The sequence below is a fragment of the Chinchilla lanigera genome, unplaced genomic scaffold (assembly GCF_000276665.1).
Source record: "Chinchilla lanigera isolate Chin_1 unplaced genomic scaffold, ChiLan1.0 scaffold00048, whole genome shotgun sequence".
Classification (NCBI taxonomy): Eukaryota; Metazoa; Chordata; class Mammalia; order Rodentia; family Chinchillidae; genus Chinchilla; species Chinchilla lanigera.
In genome coordinates this window covers 11,784,087-11,802,802 of record NW_004955449.1, presented here as the reverse complement: position 1 = coordinate 11,802,802, position 18,716 = coordinate 11,784,087, and the positions used below count along the sequence as shown (strand labels likewise).

At 41.9% G+C, this 18,716-nt stretch overlaps 1 protein-coding gene across 2 annotated transcripts in view; it reads right to left on the bottom strand.

The window, feature by feature from the left end:
• Dpp4 (dipeptidyl-peptidase 4) overlaps nt 1-6,809 on the bottom strand; it is a 77,415-nt gene extending 70,606 nt beyond the window's left edge. For both annotated transcript variants that reach the window (XM_005393318.2, XM_005393319.2), the window contains exons 1-2: nt 6,628-6,809; nt 6,095-6,179 (exon numbers count right to left, since the gene is read on the bottom strand). In XM_005393318.2, coding sequence (XP_005393375.1) covers nt 6,095-6,179; nt 6,628-6,633 — 91 coding nt within the window. In that variant the 5' untranslated portion in view covers nt 6,634-6,809. The remainder of the gene's footprint in view (nt 1-6,094; nt 6,180-6,627) is intronic.
• Between the last annotated feature and the right edge of the window lie 11,907 nt (nt 6,810-18,716).

The window sequence follows — 18,716 nt, the reverse complement described above, 5'->3', positions numbered from 1 at the left end:
ACCGGAGAAAAACCAAAAAAAAAAAAAAAAGAAATTCTTTTCTTGGCCCTCAGCTTTCTCTATCATACTTTATTTTTGTGATAGAGACTATTACCATCTAAAAACTTTTCTGCCTTTGCCTATAATGTGCCTGCTGCAAGTACAGTAAAGGCCCAGGGAAGCAGGGTCTTGTCTATTTTGCTTAGGGCCATAGTTCCCACACCTGAAGCAAAACTTTACAGCTAGTGAGGTTCCAACATGCTGAATTGACAAATACTGCCTTTGCTTCTTTAGGACTTTAGCCCCAAAGAGATTTTAAATCTCATACTGAAAGTTTTCCTATGTGCAGTAAAAGAATATAGCAAAAAATAAGAGTCACCCATTGAAACTCATAGTCCTTTTCCACAGGGTGGGCTTTAACACAAGTGAGAGCAAAAGGAAAACATGGTCTAAACCCCGGAAAGATAGGATTAGGGCGAGCGGACCATTTAGTTCAGTTGTAGGGGACTCAGTGTATGTCTGGTGGGGGATGGGATGGACAAGGGCTCCCACTTGATACTCAGGCCTTCCTCCTCTCTCCTTAATTATACACCATGAGTCACCATAGCTATCAGAATGCCAGAAACAAAAGCTCTACTGGCTTTGGTTCTACCTTGAACCGTTTCTTCTTCTTGGGTCTTAGATACGGAATTATGAGACCAGAGAACATGGGTCTATTTGTTCACCCAGTAAATCAAACAATGAAGAAATGTGTACAGCTAAAGAAAGCAATATATGTATTGCTTCCTATGCAGTTTTGCTTTAAAGTACAATATCAAACTGAAAGTACAAGACTTGGAAAACAATAAAAAAGGTAGCTTGTAAGTTTCAATCTTGTGGTTTTAGGTTCTTCTCAAATTGAGAGTCACACTTTTTTTAGGAGGTCATAATGTAACTGCAACCATGAAAGGTAAATATATTTATAAGATATTGATTTACAACAATAAAAGGATTAGCATCCAACCATAAAGCAATGTTTAACCATTAACTCCAAAAAACTATCACCAAAGCATTTCTTCAAATCAGCTATTTATGAGAACCAGCAGGTTCAGAGAAAGTAAGAAATTAAAAGACTCGGATTCTCAAGGTCCAGTACTTACTTGAAGGCACCTAAGCTTAGGTGCTTAGGTCTAATGAAATAATACAAGTTGCATCAGACACAAAGACAGTGCAGTTTACTGAAAGTAAGTAAACAGGGACATACTATTAACTATTACTACTACTTAAAAGAGCATTCAGAAGCATATCATTTCAGGCTGGAGTAAGATCAGTAGGTTGAACATGTGCTTAGCATTTGTGACACCTTGGGTTCAATCCCCAGCACCACTGCCATTAAAGCAAAAAAGAAAAAAGGATGAGATGTCAATTCTGGGCTGAAGTTTTTGTTGTCTATATACACCATAAACCTTCATGTAGGAATAGAGGCATCAGCAGTATGCTGTTTTTCTCAAAATACGTAGAACACAGACACTAGCAGTGATAATATCATAATATAATGTAAATGAGAAATTATAGCAATTATGCTTACATGACCAGGTTAACTTTATACTTGATCACGAGCCAGCAAAATAATGCGGTATTTTAACAGTGTGGAGTATCAGCTTGAGTGTCACACTGCCTAAACATGAACCCCCAGCTCTGTGGTGTCAAGCAAATTCATCTTTGGCGTTCATCCTCCAGAATGGTGCAATGATATCCATTCTGAGACTTACGCTCAATGTTGTGTCCCTTCACAGATTAGAGTTGTTCTGTAGGTTCAGCACTATATAGCAGAGGTGATGCTGTTATACCAAGGCTGCCACTTCTGAGGCTAAGTCATATAAAGCACTGAGCCTTCCTGCTTAGTTCCTTTCTTGGATCGTTCATTCTAAAAGAGGAAAGTCAACTGCTTTGCTAGTCTAAGAGGTTTAGGAACTGAGGGACTCAGGCTTCTACCTAACTGCTCTGGGTAAGGGAATTTAGTTCCTTCAGCAGTTGTCAGGCTTTCAGAGGCTTTTATTTTGGTACTAGAGATTAAACCCAGGTCATTTGCACTGCACTGTGTTTCCAGCCCTGTTTGAGACAAGGTCTCACTAAATCGCTAAGTTGCCCAGGCTGGGCTTGAACTTGCGATCCTCTTGCCTCAGCCTCTTGGAGAGCTGGATTATAGGTGTGTACTACCACATCTGGCTTCAGATAACATCTTGATGGCAACCTCATAAGAGCGCTTGAAGAGGCAACAAACTAAGTCACCCCCAAATTCTTAATCCACAGAAACTATAAGATAACAAATAACTGTTATAAGCTTTGGAGTAATCTGTTATGAATCCTCCAAAGGAAAGCTATACAAATGGAGATGATAAACAGTATCTTTCTGAAAGAAGTGTCTTAATGATTAAATGACAAATATACAGAAAGCCCTCAGCCCAAAACCTAGAGCACACTAAATATCTATTGACTGTTACTGCCTCCCCAGAAGCCTTCTTCTCCACAAGGAAGCTGCTCCTATGCATTATTTACAGTCCCGCCCCCAACCCCAGGGCCTCAGCACTTTTTTAACTCATAAAACTAGAAGTATACTGAGCCAGCCCCAGGCAGTCCCTTTATGTTGTCTTTCTCCAACCATTAACTGGACAAACAAGCTTCCCTTTCTCCTTCTCTGATCCCTTTTGAGAAGGGAGGGAAAGATTTCTGAGACAGAGAAAGTTAAGGCACATGCTATGGCGAGGGAACCAAAAGCCAAAATCACTGGCCTGAAAAAGACCAATCTCTGAGTGCAGGAACACTCACAAAGGTTGACAATGGTTAACTGAGCTGGCTGGAAACGAATCGCGCTTTTACTGAGCACGCTGTTTAGAAATTGTCCTCTGACATATACAAAGCTTTCATTCAGCCTTATTTCTGTGCTTTCCAACTGGGAATTGATCCTGAACTTTTTCTCAGGCAAGCTTCATAGATGCTATCTTTTTTCTCTCTGATTATTCCTGTCTCCTCACATTTGGGTTTTTCTTTTATTACTGATGGGTGAGTGAACAGTCCAGTCTCCTGTAAACTGAAAGAAGGGCTGAAAGAAGGTTTTGAGGAAGTTTCCTGCTAATGCAGAGAAAAGAACAAAAGAGGAAGAGAGATACTCCTACCCACAATAAAACTCAATAATAAAACTATTTGACAACCAAATATTTGACAACCAAATTCTTCAAACATATACTATAATGTAACAGGGACATACAAGACTCAAGAAGATGGAATGAGAAGGTTTTATTGTCACCAGGTCAGGAGCATTTCTCGCATTCAATGCAAACATCTTCCTGTAGTTTACTAGTGATTCTCTAGAAAGTGACTATTTATGCAATATCCTTCTGTAATGGGATAAGTGAAAAATTTAAAACAAAATACAACCTTTATTATATATTTGGTTGGGGTGAAATTTTATTTCTCCTTGGAGAAATGCAAGGGGATCTTACTCTCACCTGTGACCACTAAAAGTTTGTATTCTAAAACCATGTGCAATAGTAGTCAGCCGCTCCTCCCCCACACCTCCTCCCCTCCTGTCCTGGCTGTGTCTAGTTCTGCTAAAGTAAGCATTTCATATGGAAACACTTGACCTTCTCTTAAACTAACCTCTCGGGGAAAGAACTTGGGTTTGTTCCTTTCTTCCTCCTTCCTTTTTGCTATGTTCTTTGGGTCTCTCATGATCTGGGGCTTGGTTTCCTTCTTCTGTCAAATTTCCCTCCCTTCCCACCTTGCTTTGTCTTTTCCTTCCTCTCCTTTCCTTAATGCTCCCTATCTCCTCACTTCCTCCTCCCCTCTTTTCATGCACTTGTTTGATGTCAAACCTTGGTTGGGACTAAGCAGGGCCTTTCTCAGAAAATGCCTCTGGGTTCTTTGTGAGAATATGGCACAGCCCAGGAAAGGGACTGCTGATTTAGAGAACGTGCTGCACTCCTGAGTTTCCGTCTCTGTCTCTTATGGTAAGGAAGGGCTTGAACTGAAATGGTTTCCTTTTTTCAAATCTAAACATACACACATAAAAATCAAGGAATATATGAAAGAGAGCCAGGCATGAGCTACATGCCAGCTGTGCAGCACTCTGGATGGCTGAGGCAGGAGGCGGGCTTGTAATTCTCCAGTAGCTCTGCATCCTTTACAGGTTAAAATCCAACTCCTCCTCCTGCTGTGCATCCTTCTCTCTGGCCTGGGTCCTTTTAGAAGCCCAGAATAGAAGATATGAGCTTCTGTCTATGTTGGGACTATTTTCTGACTATTCAAGCTTCCCTACAAAAATGAACCCTATGAGAAGTCTTCCCTGGATCTCCTAGCAGAGCTGCTTCTAATCCCCAGGGCAGTTTGCTCAAGCTTTTTCAACCTGAATCCTAAGGGTAGTCAGATGGAGGTGAGTGAGTCTCCCAAGTTCAAAATATCTTTTGGAGAAAAGATTAGGCACTGTCTAGTGAAAAGGGCAAGACAGCCCCTCCCCGTTCAGTACACACTACCCAGCAGAAAAACCCCTGTAGTTAACTCAAGCAAGCCCCATGGAAAGCGCATTTTGCAGGCCCCTAGATCAATTTACTTCAGGAAAGTTCTGATGATTGCAGTTTTACCCATCTTTTCAGTGACCCCTGGAATGTCAGTGATGTTCTGAAGACAGACTATCCAGATTACTTTGATACATCTGTGTGTGTGTATATAAACGTATACGTGTATGTGTGTACATGTGTGTGTATGCTCTATATGTATACATATATACACATACACACATGTATGCAGTAAATCATATTTGTTTGCCTATTACCATTACATGACACACTTTTAGCAGTCAGAGACCCTCATGTTTATAAAATTTGATTTTTGTAATTGTATCAAAAGCTGTGCACCTGTAAGTCCTATAAATATTTATTGATTGTATGAATGGCCCATTCTTTTCCCAAAAAGCTTTGCACTATTTGTTTAAATGTACAAAATATCACTTTATGAAAATAATTACAATTTAATAGTTCGACATCATTTAGTATTCTAAAACAGCAGTAAACACTGGTTTTTTTTCCAACATGATTAGCAATAAATAAGTCAAGCTATTTAGTTATTTAACCTTTCTTTGGTGCCTTTGCTCCAATCCTGAGATTGTGGGCCAAGCATGTTTTTGATAGTTCTACAGACTAATTCTGATTTGTTGCCTTGAACTCTAAATAAAACTCCTAGCCATGAAAGTGCTGACTGACTTTCCTGATCAATTAAACCATCCAGAGAGACTGCTTCAGCTGGCTGACTAATTTAGAAAGCGTTCAATACTGAAATGAAAGTGTTTTAACGGAAATGAGCACCAGAAGAGACACAAACTAGTAACTCTTACTTGCTGGTAGCCAAATGTGTATTCTTTTATCTATGTGTTTTATAAGAAAGTTATGGCTAAACCTGGAACCTTTAGTCAAGGTAAAAAAAACACACAGGTGACTTTCAATGAAATAATCCACTCACTAACACGTCACTGATTCCAGACCCCTCCTGCGGTTGTCATGTACACCAGCATTACACTTAGCTCTGCAGTAATCCAAAATGGGTTAAACAGGTACTTCCCTGCATCCAGACTCTCCCGCTGATGAATTCGCACCATGCCCAAGGGGAATAAACAGACAAACAAACAAAAGCCTGGACTCTGTGTGTACTATCTCCTCTCAACTGTATTCTGAGGCTACCTTCCATGTTTTTCCTCCACTTAGGATTCTTAGGCTGTTTGCAAATCTCGAGACACTGGCTTCTTTGAAGACCCCGACCTTTTTTTTAAAAAAAAAAAAAATTTAAATATTTTAAAATTAAATTTAATAAAAAGCAATCTTGACTTTTTTCTAATTTCAGGAATTATATATTTCTCATACGTAAAAAACGACAGCTCTAAGGCTCACAGCCTAAACCTAGGGCCCCGGTGGACTGAACTGAGTTGGGTCTCCACACCAGAAGCAGCGACAGCGCCCAGAAGCCGCCTCCGCTATACTTGGCACCCTGGCCCGACCCCCCAGCCAAAGGCCTGATCCCTCTAGCACTGTGAGAGGAGCCTGAGCCCATTTCCATTGTCACATCTTTCGCAACTGGTTAAACTTGCCTTTGTTCAGCAGAACCACGGGCACGGTGATGATGGTGACCAGAGCAGCAGCTCCCAGCAGTCCCAGCAGAACCTTCCAGGGCGTCTGCAAGCCGGGCAGACCACGTCCAGTTAGAGGAAGCCCTGGCCCCAGCCCGGGTCACAGGATGGGGCCTGGTTTCTCCAGCGGGGTTTGCAGGTGGGCGAGCCTTGGGAGGGGACAGTGGGCTGCAAGGGTTTGGAGCTCGCCGAGCCGGGCGTCCTCGAATTTGGGGCCTCGAGCACATTCGCGCCGGTTTCGCTACCCCTGCCTGTCTGGAGCCCGGGGAGGTGCGAGCGCGCGTTTTATGGGTGGCTCTGCGGCCGCTCCGGGGATCGAGCCTGGGTGGTAGCCAGAAGCTCCACAGGTCTGCGAGCGCAGCGAGAGGCACGGGGAGCTCCTCCACCTGTTGGAGTCCCGGGCCTCTGCAGGAACTTTTGGGCAGTTGGAGGGGAGTCCGGGCAAGAGGCGCCCGAGCTGAGCCGGGACGGGGCCCGGGGCGCCGCTCACTCACCTTCATCGTCGGCGGCTGCCCGGCGCTGAGCCCGCGGCGCGAGCACAGGCAGGAGTCCCCGCGAGCCGCCCGGCGCGTCCCGCTCCGCTGCCCCGGCCGCCCAGTCCCAGGCGCGCGCCAAGTTTCGGCCCCAGTTAAACATTAGTGAGTCGCCAGCCTCCCCGGTAGAAGGGCGCCGCGGCAGGCGCGCCCCGCGCTGCCATCCCTGCCGGGGGCGCCCGCGAGGCGCTTCTTGGTGCGGGTGCGGGGCGCTGGGCAGGGGCCGGGGCAGGGTGTGGGGCCCGGGCGTGGGGCCCCGATCTCGCGGGTGGGGAGGGTCAGCGACCCCGCGTCAGTGAGCCGCTGCAGGGCAGACCCGAGGCTGGGGGCAGGGGGACTGGAGGGGACACTGACTTTGAGCTCCTGCAGTCTCCTGTGGACAGGAGAGGGAACCGAGGCCCAGGCAGGGCTTTCACACTGCCATAGCTCACTGCTGGGTGCTGAAACCAAGGCCAGGCCTAGGTCTCTTGCAGCAACAGGCATGTGGGAGGAGAAGGAGTGGTATGTGAGACTAGGTGGAAGGCAGAGACAGGTGGTTGTTCATTTTGAACGGCACTTACAGGCTGTGTCTGTATTTTCTCCCCTGGCAATTTCCCGCCAGCTTGCCTTCTCATCAAGGTGCCAAAAATAATAACGCTGCCACTTACATGGGGCTTATTGTTTCCCTAAACACTACTCTAAGCACTTTGTTCATTGTAGAGGGAGTAGCCTATGCACAGAAAGGTTAAATAACTTGGCCAAGTGACTCAGCTAGGAGGTTGAGCCTGATTTAAGAGTCCTGTTCCGAACCACTATTCCACATGGTCATTCATCTTGAAGTCTAGTACAGAGATTTTGGAGACAAGGTAAAAGTTACCGGAGACTTCTCTCTCTGCTATTTCTACCTTATCGCTGGAGGGGTCTCCCTTCCTCCCCTTCTTCCCTCTCTCCCTCCCTCCCTCCCTTCCTTCTTTCCTTGTTTCTTTCTTTCCTTCCTTTCTTCCTTCCTTCCTTCCTTCCTTCCTTCCTTCCTTCCTTCCTTCCTTCCTTCCTTCCTTCCTCCCTCACTCATTCATCCATTCTCAAATCTTCCCTTCATTCCACTTATCCATAAATATCTGAGTGGTTACAATGTGACAGACTCTCTTCTAAGTGCAAGAGATTCGGGGATGTAGCTCAGTGGCACAGCGCCAGCTTGGAAAGCTCAAGGTCCTGAGTTTGATTCTTGGTAGGAAGAAAAAAAAGAAAGAAACAACTAAATGCTGGAGATAAAGGATAAAGGAGACAAGACAGATAAGGTGAATCCCTTGTCACTCAGTATGAAAGTCATAAGCTTTTCCCTTTGGGGTCCTCTATGATTTCTTCCTCTCTCCTTTCCCTCTGAGGTCTCTGCCTTGTTTGCTAAAGAAATAGAAAGTCTATCCTGTCAGCAGTTAAAGGTAAAAGTAGTTGTAAATGCAAAGTCCTATGGGTCATGGACATATGATTATGAGGAAGTTCCAGATTCTATTGTTTATTTCCAGTCCAGACTTTAAAATCTGAATTCAGGTAGACGTCTTTCCCCGCTTTCTCCCTCATTGCTCATCATTCCTAAATATACTCTCCCAATTTCAGAGGTGCAAACTAAATTTTGTCTACTCTATCAGCCTCACCCCACCCATTCATCATTCTCAGAAATGAAAAATTTCAGGCATCTCAGTAATTCCTCACACTCCCGCTCCTTTGCTTGCTTCACCTCTGCTACGGCTTGGTTATGTCTTCCAAAGTTCATATGTTGGACGCTTAATCATCTGTGCAAATGTTGGGGGGTGGAGGCTGATAAAATGAAATGATTAGGCCATAAGGGCTCTGCCCTTGGGAATGAGTTACATCATTATCGTGAGAGTAGATACCACACTGGCAGAATGGGCCTATAATAAAAGCGCATTGGCCCCCTCTGGCTGGCTTGCTCTCTTGCCCATCCACCTTCAACCATGAGGTGACAGGACTGGCATTCCTGTGCCACATGTAGGTCTCTTACCCTTGCACTTCCCAGGCTCCAGAATTGTAAAGAACAGATTTCTTTATAAATCACCCCGTCTAGGGAATTGTGCCATAACCAGACAAAATGGACTAACACGGACTCAGATCCCTTTCAATTCTGTCTTATATGCATCTCACAAACCACTCCTCCCTCTCTCTTCCAAAAGCTGAGAAAGTTGGTCGAAAGAATTCCTGGAGCCCTTGCACTGGAGCTGTGAAGTGAGGTCATCCCAGAGGGACTGCAAGGACTGATGCCACATGGCAGGCTCATTATTGGCCTTTGCTAGTGGCAGTCTGGGCACTCAGCAAGAGCTGGTAGCCACATAGGCCTTGGTGATAGGAGTCCACGCAACTGAGCCTGTGCTTAACTTTCATGCCTGCACCAGGGCACAGAACTTTTAGTAAGCCCTAGGGAAGCTGGGGGAGGTTGGTCAACACCCCTTTTGCTGTCCGAGGGCATTCCATGAGACACAAACACGATGTATTCCCATTCCAAGAGACAATCACATGCCTTCTCTTTTGTGTATCACCAGTCCTTCAGTGCTGCTTTTTCTAAGTCCCAAAGGAACCAGCTGGCCAACTCGTTAGCCACCACTGATGAGTCAGAGTAGATATTGTATCACATGATCTCTTTTTCCTTGCGAATGGAAAAGCAGATGTACCACACAAAGTTCTCTCCATCAGTAAGATTTTCTTTCTGTGGAATTTAAGATCATCTCTGGAGGGGTTTTGATGTGACAACCATCCACTGTGGCTAGTGCCAGCCTGTTTTGCAAAAAGCTGTTTTCCCTCTGATACTACCGGATTACAAGGAATCCCTCATAAGACCATAGATGTGTGTTAAAAGGGAGGCTTTGCCTCAGTGGGAGAAGCGCCAGAGAATTTAAATTCCTTGTGCCTGTGATTTTCTCCTGTCTTGTGGTCCTCAACAGCTTATCTTCTATACTTAATGCTCCTGTTTATGCCAAATTTTATCAGTTGGTGGATCATGCAAGACTACATTCATTATGGATACCTAGATTGTGTAGTTACTTGGTTTTATGTGACCTCTCAAAATACACTGGAGTGATGAGCTTCCAGAACTTCAGAATGTGACCTTATTTGAGGACAGGGTTCTTTACAGAGGTAATCAAGTTAAAGTGATTCACTATGATATGCATCATAGTGAATCCGATGTGACTGGTATTCTTACAAAAATGGCTTATCTAGACATACCAAAAATATGTGTAGAAAGCAGATATAAGATAAAGGGAAAATATGTGTAGAAAGCAGATATAAGATAAAGAGAAAAGATGGCCATCTGTAAGCCAAGGAGAGGCATGAAACGATCTTTCTCCCACAGTCCTCGGAATGAAGTAAACTTGTTGATTCCTTAATTTCAGACTTTTAGCCTCCAGAACTCTGAGACAATAAGCTACCCGGTTTGTTGCACTTTATTAGAAGAGTCCTACTAAATGAATTTATATGTTCCATGGTCACACCTTCAGGTTCTACAAGAAGTGCTGGAACTCAAATAGAGAACAGTCATTGGCTATTGAAACCAGGCTCCAAAATGGCTCCCAAAGTTTAGTTTAATTTCTTATAACAATAATAACAAATAAATTGGCAAAAAAAGGCATGGCTTTGCTCTGTAACCCCAGACATCTCTTCGTGACTCTCCTATTGAGGCTTTCCAGAGGTTTCATACTGTATCTCGGGCTGCCACTGCCACTTCTAATAACTCTGTCTTTACTAAGTCATAAGATTCAAGTAGTATAGTACCTTGCATTATAGCCTAGACTTGCAGAGCCCTTTCACTTCAACCTCTACTCAAAACAGACATTTACTGAGTAAATGGTTGGAAATGTACACCTAGTTCTAACATAATCTCTCCAAAATCCAGAGTTCTCACATTACAATGGATACCCTGATACACTGCAAACCACTGAATCCTTTGAAACTTTAGAAAAAATTCATCTGTTTTCTATTCTACCCTGTGCTCACCTTTGTCTTACTAAATCATATAAGGGCTCTGCTACTTATGGTCCATTAGGTCCATTTAGCATAACGTCACCAATGACACGGACCAATGTGATATTCTGTGGTATATCAATATCATCAAGTTCCTCGGGGACTATGACAGAGAGGGAGAGAGTTGATATAGCCCTAAAATAAAGTGATAAAAAATGTTCTTGCCCTTTCCATGTTGTCTTAGTCACTTTCTTGGCACGGAAACAAAATACCTGAAAACCATAACTTAAAGGAGGAGAGGTTTATGTAAACTCAAGGTTTTCAGAGGATTAAATTGATAGTTAGCTGCCTCTAAGGCAGAAACGGTTTGGTGGAAGGGCCTAGGGGGAGGAAAGCTGCTCATTTCATGGTAGTCAGAAAGCAGAAAGTGGAGGAAGAGGCCAGGGAGGAAGGATACACCCTTCTGGGTCACATTCCAGTGACCCACCTCCACCCAGGCCCTGCCTCCTAACCCCAAGTCAGCTATGGTTCTGGTACCCTCATGATCCAGTTACTCTCTGCACACATGCAATTTGGGGGATGTTTTAGATCTAAACCATAACACAGATGAAGACAAATTATTTTAGATAATTTTATTAATTAGACTCAAGGGAGAAAAGTGAGTAGGTCAATAGCTCCTGATGCCATGACCATAGTTTTTTGATCCAGTATAGTGAACACAGCTAAAATGTGGCTATGAGACTGAGCCATTGTCACATCCCATAATCCACCATGCTTTGTGTACACTGAACAACAAGCTACTTGGGAGGAAACCAGCTCCTCTAGCTCTTTCTGGTCTTTGAATAGTGGCATTAATCTCTGCTCTCACTCTGCAATGAAGAATTACTCTTAGTTTTCCATATTATTGTGGAGGAACAGTACCAGGGGCTTTGGCTAAGTCTTTCTTCCCTTACTATCTCTTCATAGTTTAGAGAATAAATGAGTCAAGAAGTCACAATCTCTAGAGCTGGAAAAGTGCTATCCCTTGATTTGAATACAGTATCACTTGTTTGAGATTTATGACTTCCATAACTGTAATATTAAATTGTTTTATTTTAAGCCACTCAGTTTGCTGTGATTTATCACAGTAGCAGTAGGGAACCAATGTATCACTGAAACAAAGTGGTGTTTTAACACCATAGAAATTAATGTAAGCCTGGGGCCAATATTTAATAACTCCAGGGAGGTCTGAGTATATTCCTTATTACAGAGCACTTTAAAATTAGCTGCATATCATGTATCCCTCCGGGGAAGGGCTTGGACAAAAATTTAAAGAATGCATTGTGACAGCATTCTGCATCCTTTTTGAGAAGATCTGACTCTATCAACAAGGTATTATGGGTATATTAATTGGCTTGACTCTTGGGACTTGGTGACAGGCTGCTTGGTGAGAGATCCTGGAGGGACCAACCATTGCCAAAGCTCATGTTGAATTTAATTGCCATTGTGATGATATTAAGTGGTGGAACCTTTAGGAGGCAACTAAATCATGAGAGCACTGCCCTCATGAGTGGATGAAGGCAGTTATCATGGGAGTGGCTTAGTTATTGTGGGAGTAGGCTTTTCCTGCTCCTTCTATGTTCCCTAGCCATGTGATGCCCTCCAGCCTGTTATGATAGGACAAGGAAGCCCTCAACAGATGTAGCACCTTGCTCTTGGACATGTCAGGCTACAGAACCATAAGCCAAATAGACTTCTATTATTTCTAATTTACTGAAACTGTGGTATTCTGTTATGGCAGCACAAAGTGTACTGAGACAAAGGCCATGGATGCATATTGTGAAAATTTAAGCCTGATTTCTGCCTACCCCACCTAGAATTTTTCTGATTAATTAAATCAAAGGGAATAGCACCTGTCTACTCTATCCTTAAGTACCTCACTCTTATGGCTTGGATGTCCCCATAAGGTCCTTATGTTGTAGGACTGGTATCCTTCATGGCACAACTGAGGGTAATGGAGCCATTAAGAAGTGAGGACTTGTGGCAGGTCAGTAGGTCATGACCTCAAAGGAGACTGTGGGGTCCTTGTTCCTTCTGTTTTCTCTGTTTTACTTCCTAGCAATGAGGCGGACAGTTTTGCTCTGCTCTGTGCTCTCTGCTAAGATGTGCTGCCTGGCCACAGGCTCTGAAGCATAGGACCACTCGATCAAGGATTGTAGCCTGTAAAGCTGAGACCAAAGTAAACTCTTTCTCTTATAAATTGATTATCTTTCCATAGAATGATGGTCAGCTGATTAACACATGCATGATAAATGAGCCACTGTCTCTGTAGGTCAAACTCTCCAAAAACCACATTGTCCCTGCAACTACTTGTGGTAATGGGGCTTTGTGGAATTGAGTTGTGGGGTTTGCCTTACCTACAGTGGACCTTGGCCTGGAGAAATCAACCATCATCAAATTGCAGCACAAATTGCAGCAGATTAAAAGGCACAAAGAGTAAACACTGCAGTCTCTTCTTCCTCTGTCTTTTCAATATCTTGCTGATGCCTACCTTTGGCTGAGCCCAAATGAAGACAGAGAGCAGAAGAGCCTGGCTAAGAGGGTACATGTAGGTCGTCTTACACAGGGTGAAGTGTGGAGAATGGATGGGCACCTAAATGGAAAATAACTGAACAACCAGCCCAACTCCATTATAGTACTTACTAATTGCCAAACCATCTCCTTGTTAAGATTGAAATTGTTTCTTTTTTTTCTTTATCTTTCTCTACTATTTCTCTCTCTAGTGCCAACTAAAGTGCCTGGAACACATTAACTGTCATTAACTGCCAGTTGAATAAGAGAAAAGATAAAGTAGAAAAAAAAAAAAAGTTCTCTGTATTTGGGGGCCAAAAGTAGAATCCTAGAAGAGCTAGATCTTACCTGTGGAGAGAAGGGACATGGAAGACAGTGGTAGGGGATGCGCCATCCACTGCGGATCCTCAGCTCTGGAAGATAAATCAGTAAGGGCATTGTAAAAGGACACACCATTCTCATTCTTACTGCGTGCCTGCACTCCATGAAAGTGAAATGACTTCCTGCTGCCCTTGGCCAAAATCTGCATCTCACCTCCTTTGGGCTTCAGATCAAAACCACCTCTCCTAGGATGCCTTCAAAATTGACACCATCTATTCTGGTTCAGTGTTCTCCTTTTGCCACCAACCATTCTAGGGAAGAGTATCCTGCCTGTTCTCTGACCTGAGCCTATTTATTTATTTCTTGGTTTTTCTTTGGTTGCTTCTTTTTTTATTAGTATATGTTTGTGATATATGATTGTACTCATTTTGGGGAATTAGTACATATGTATATTGTATCTTAATCATCTTTCTTTTTGAGGGGGGGTTTGAGATAGGGTCTTGCTATCTAGTTCAGGCTGACCTTGAATTCATAATGTAATATACACCAGGCTGGCCCCAAACTCATGCTGATCTGCCTGCCTCAGCCTTCTGAATACTGGGATTACAGGCACATGCCACCATATCTGGTGTCATTCTTATTTCTGCTTCCACTCCTGTCTCCCCTAATCTCCAGATCCCCTTCCCATATCCACAAAAATCTAACTCCTCTCACCTGTTTTTATTTTGCTCTCTAAGTTATTTGTAAGTTTTTCATGTAAGAAAAGCCATGCAATATTTATTCTGTATCTGATTTATTTCACTTATCATTGTGATTTCAAGGTATGTCCATTTTCCTACAAATAACTCAAGTTTATCCTCTTTTATGGTATGTGTATATGTATCTCACATTTTATTTAGTCATTCATCTGTTAGTGGGCCTATGGGTCACTTTCAAAATTGAGCTATTATGAGTTGTGTTGCTACAAATGTAAATGTGGGTACACATGTAGAACTGTAATATGATTTCTTTAACTCTTTCAGGAAGATACCCAGAAGAGGTACATCTGGGTCAAATGAATTTCTATTTTTAGTCTTTTGAGAAATCCGCACTGATTTCCATAGTGGTTGTACAAGTCTACATTCCTACCAAAAATGTAGAACACTTCCTTTTCCTCAGGAACCTTACCAACATTTGTTCTTTTTTTGAATTCTTGGTGGTAGTCATAGTTTCTGGAGTAAGATGAAGTCTGAGTGTTATCTGATTAGCATTTCTCTAATGGCCCAAGATGCTGATCACTTTTTCATGTACTTGATGACCATTTGTATTTTTTCTTTTGGGAAATATTTATTAATTTCATTTGCCCAGTTTTTATTAGTTCTTTTATTTTGAGGGATCTAGTTTTTTAGTTCTTGATGTACTATATTCTAGATGTTAGTCTGTCAGAGGAATAGCCGGAAAAAATTTTTTTTTCTTATTCTGTAGCTTGTCTCTCTTCACTCTGTTGGTTATTTATTGTGCAGACATTTTTAATCCAATATAATCCCACTTGTTGATTCTTGCTGTTATTTCTTATACAGTTGGGGTTCCAGGATGCAAAATCAATACACAAAATTCAATAGTGCTTCTGTACTCCAATAATGAACCTGCCAAGAAAGAAGTCAGGAGAAAAAGCTCATTCATGGTCATTTCAAAAATATTTAAATACCTAGAAGTTACCTTAACCAAGGAAAAGAAAGACCTTTATGATGAAACTTATAGTACTCTGAACAAAGAGATTGAAAAGGACATTAGAAAATGGAAAGACATCCCTATTCTTGGATAGGCAGAACCAATATTATCAAAATGGTCATACTATCAAAAGAGATATATTGATTTAATGCAATTCCAATCAAAATACCAAGAGCATTCTAAAACTAGACCTAGAAATTAGAAAACATCTACCCTAAAATTTATAGGGACCCCTGTTATAGTTTGTGTCTGGATGTCCCCAAAGCCTCATGCAGCCATGGGGCAGGCTTTTAGAGTTTATAATTGATCCATGATCCAATGTTGGGATTGTGGGTATGAGTGCTACATCCACCCTGGTGGATAGTTTCTACATGTAAGGGAGAGAAAGAGGCTGCTTGCTGCCACTCCTCCTTTTTGTTCTTGTTGTTTTGCTATTTTCAGCCAACATGAATTGTTGCCCTCTGCCATGTGCCACCCTGCCTTGGAGCTAGCCAAGTATGGACTGAAACCTCCACAAACTGTAAGCTAAATAAATCTTTTCTTCCTTAATTTTGGGTGTCAGGTATTTTGTCTCAGCAGAAGGCATACAATTCTGGATTTCAACTTATATTACAAATCTAAAGTGATAGAAACAAAAACAGAACTAAATAAAATAAAATTTAGCATGGTATTGGCACAAAAATACATATGTAGACCAAAACAATAGAATTCATGATTCAGAAACAACCCTAGCCACATTCAGTCATCTTATCTTTCACACTGGGGTCAAAAACATACACTGAAGATAGATGTTTAACAAAGGGTGCTGGAATAACTGATAATCTACATGTGAAGAACAAATCTGGACCCTTATCTCTCACCCTGTGCTAAGTCCAAATAACAAGGGATCAAAGACCTAGATACTGAAATAGAAACACTGAATCTGCTGAAAGATAAAATAGGTAAAAGTCTTGAAGATACTGGCATAGGTGAAGACTTTCTGAACAAATCTCATTTCTACCAAGGAATACATGGATAATTCAGCTAGGTAGGATTTTAATGTGTAACAGTGACCCTGGAATTAATGTCTGGGCTGCGAGTGAAGCCAACCTTTAAGAGTGGGAAGGAAGAAGTGAGGTTTACTTGAGGGCTGACAATCTTGAGAGAATAGAGAACTCCTATCACAAACTGCATTTTGGAGGGCTAAGGACCATGCAGGGTTTTTATAGAGAAAGAAAGAAGGGCCTGGCAGGAGGGCTGCATGCTAAGTGAGGTCTTCTCTATGGTGAATGTGTGTCTCCTTTTATTCTTCAGAGCATTGCAAGGGACTTTGACCTCCTTGGGCCAACTTCTGCAGTTTTAAAAAAATTATTTTATGTAATTTAAAAAAATTAAGCATAAAAGTTGTACATATTAATGGGGGTAACTTGTAATGTTTGACATATCTACAAAATGTGTAATGCTCAAATCAGATTAAATATATTTTTCCCCTCAAACATTTGTCAGTTCTTTGTAATGAAAACTTTTGAAATCCTTTCTCATAATTTTTGATGTGTCTAGTGCATAATTGTTATTGTAGTGCGCACGGATCAACCTTTTTCCTTTTTTCCATCTCTCACACATTCCTCATTCCATAGTAACAGCCATTTCCCCCCTAACTTCTCTGAGGTCAACTTTTTTAGATTCCAAATGAGTGAGATCATGTGTTACTTGTCTTTATCTGCCTGGCTTATTTCATTTAACACAGGGAACTTTGGTTTCATCCATGTTGTCACAAATAATAGAATTTCATTCTTTCCTATGGGCAAATATTATTCTATTGTGTATATGCACCCCAATGTCTTTATCCATGCAGTTTTTTTAAATTACATGCATTGTATTAGATGATATGTAGAACCAAAGACTAAGGAGGAGCATTATAAAAGTCACTACAAGTTCTGGGTTCTAAAAATCTAGAGAAAGATTTGCAGTTGGCGTCTTAGTTGTCTAGGTGAGGTTTTTCTTCAGGAAAAAAAAAATGAGGGAAGGACAAAAGAGACAAGGGAGAGAAGGAAAAGAAAGGAGAACTCAAAAGGAGCCTCCCTGTTCCAAAACCAAGTTTCAGGCCCAAGGAATAACGTGTACACAAAGGCTTGAGTAAGAAAACTGGAAGCTCTTTAGGGAATATTTGTTTTGTTTTTCCAGGACATAGGGTAATCTAGAAAGTATTGGGAAATGAATTTTGGCCAAGTGCATTTTCTTCTGTTTTAACTTCAATAGAGTGTGTACTAGAGAGCCAGTGAATTCTTTCCATGGGGAAAGAATCCAATTAGACTTGAACTTTAGAAGTTAGAATCAGGCAACTGTGTCTGCTGACTAGATGAGAAATGGAGGAATTGAAGATAGCGAGGGTCCGTAAACTGGGTTTTGCAAAACCAATTGGGCTAGCGCCTCTCTGCACAGCTTGTAAAAGAATTTAAACCTTATTTATTTACACTTGCTAACATTTAACTCTAAAACTATTTCCCAGCTATGACAGTGATGTATTCCTTGCTCCAACTCTCAGTAATTACGAGTGAGGGGTTCTTTTACAATCAGTGTTCGACAAAGACCTCTTCCTACCTGTGAGACCAGACACCAAGTGATGGGTAGGGAGACATTTGTGCTCTTCTTTTTGTGATGTCCTTGGGAGAGTCCAGGTTTTTCAGTTTGAATAATTTGCTTGTATTTGCCTTTGACTTAAGAAATAACTATGACTTTGTGTGAAAATGTATAGCGTCTAATTCTCCCCAAGTGGCTGCAGCTGTGAAGACATCCTGGTGTTTTCCGGCCTGTAAACATGTGGTGGATGTTTAGAGACAGGCACTGGGGTCCAGGCTGAAGTGGTAGCACTAGGCTGTGGCTTCCCTCACTTAGAGGCAAAAATAGCAGGGGCCAGTAGAACAGTGCTGAAGGCAGGGTCCAAACTAAAATGAAAGTAGGCTTTTAATTCTCAAGTGCTGTGAATATTATTATTCCCTTCTGAGTAGTGAATAACATAATCAGAAAATCATGTGTCAAAGGGCCTCCCAGTTTTATTGTGTGCTCTTTTATGAATAACAATAAGAAGAAAATAATCATGATTATTGTTGGACTAGAGTAAAAAACAAGTCATTCTTTTTTTAAAAAAAAAAAAACATGGTAAAATATACATGACATAAATCTTACCATCTTACTATTTTGAAGTATACACTGGATTTCTTCTTAGTGAGCATAATCTAAAGTGTATAATGTAATTTAAATGAATTAAATATTCAACTTAAATTTTTCCTTTAGAATTCTCCTTTTTCTTGGCAAGATAACAAAGTGTGATCGGGCTACTCATGTCCGCGTACTTTTTGGGCTAGTGCTTCGTTGCTGCTGCTTGAGTTCATTCCCATAAAAGAGCTACAAGATGGAAAATAATTACTGTATGAGAAGTTGCATTTTCTCAGTGATGCCAGTGGTCACCTTTGCCAGGGGAATGTGCGGAGAATTTTCTTCTGGTAATGTCCCTCCTGCATTGAGTGGAGAAAACAACA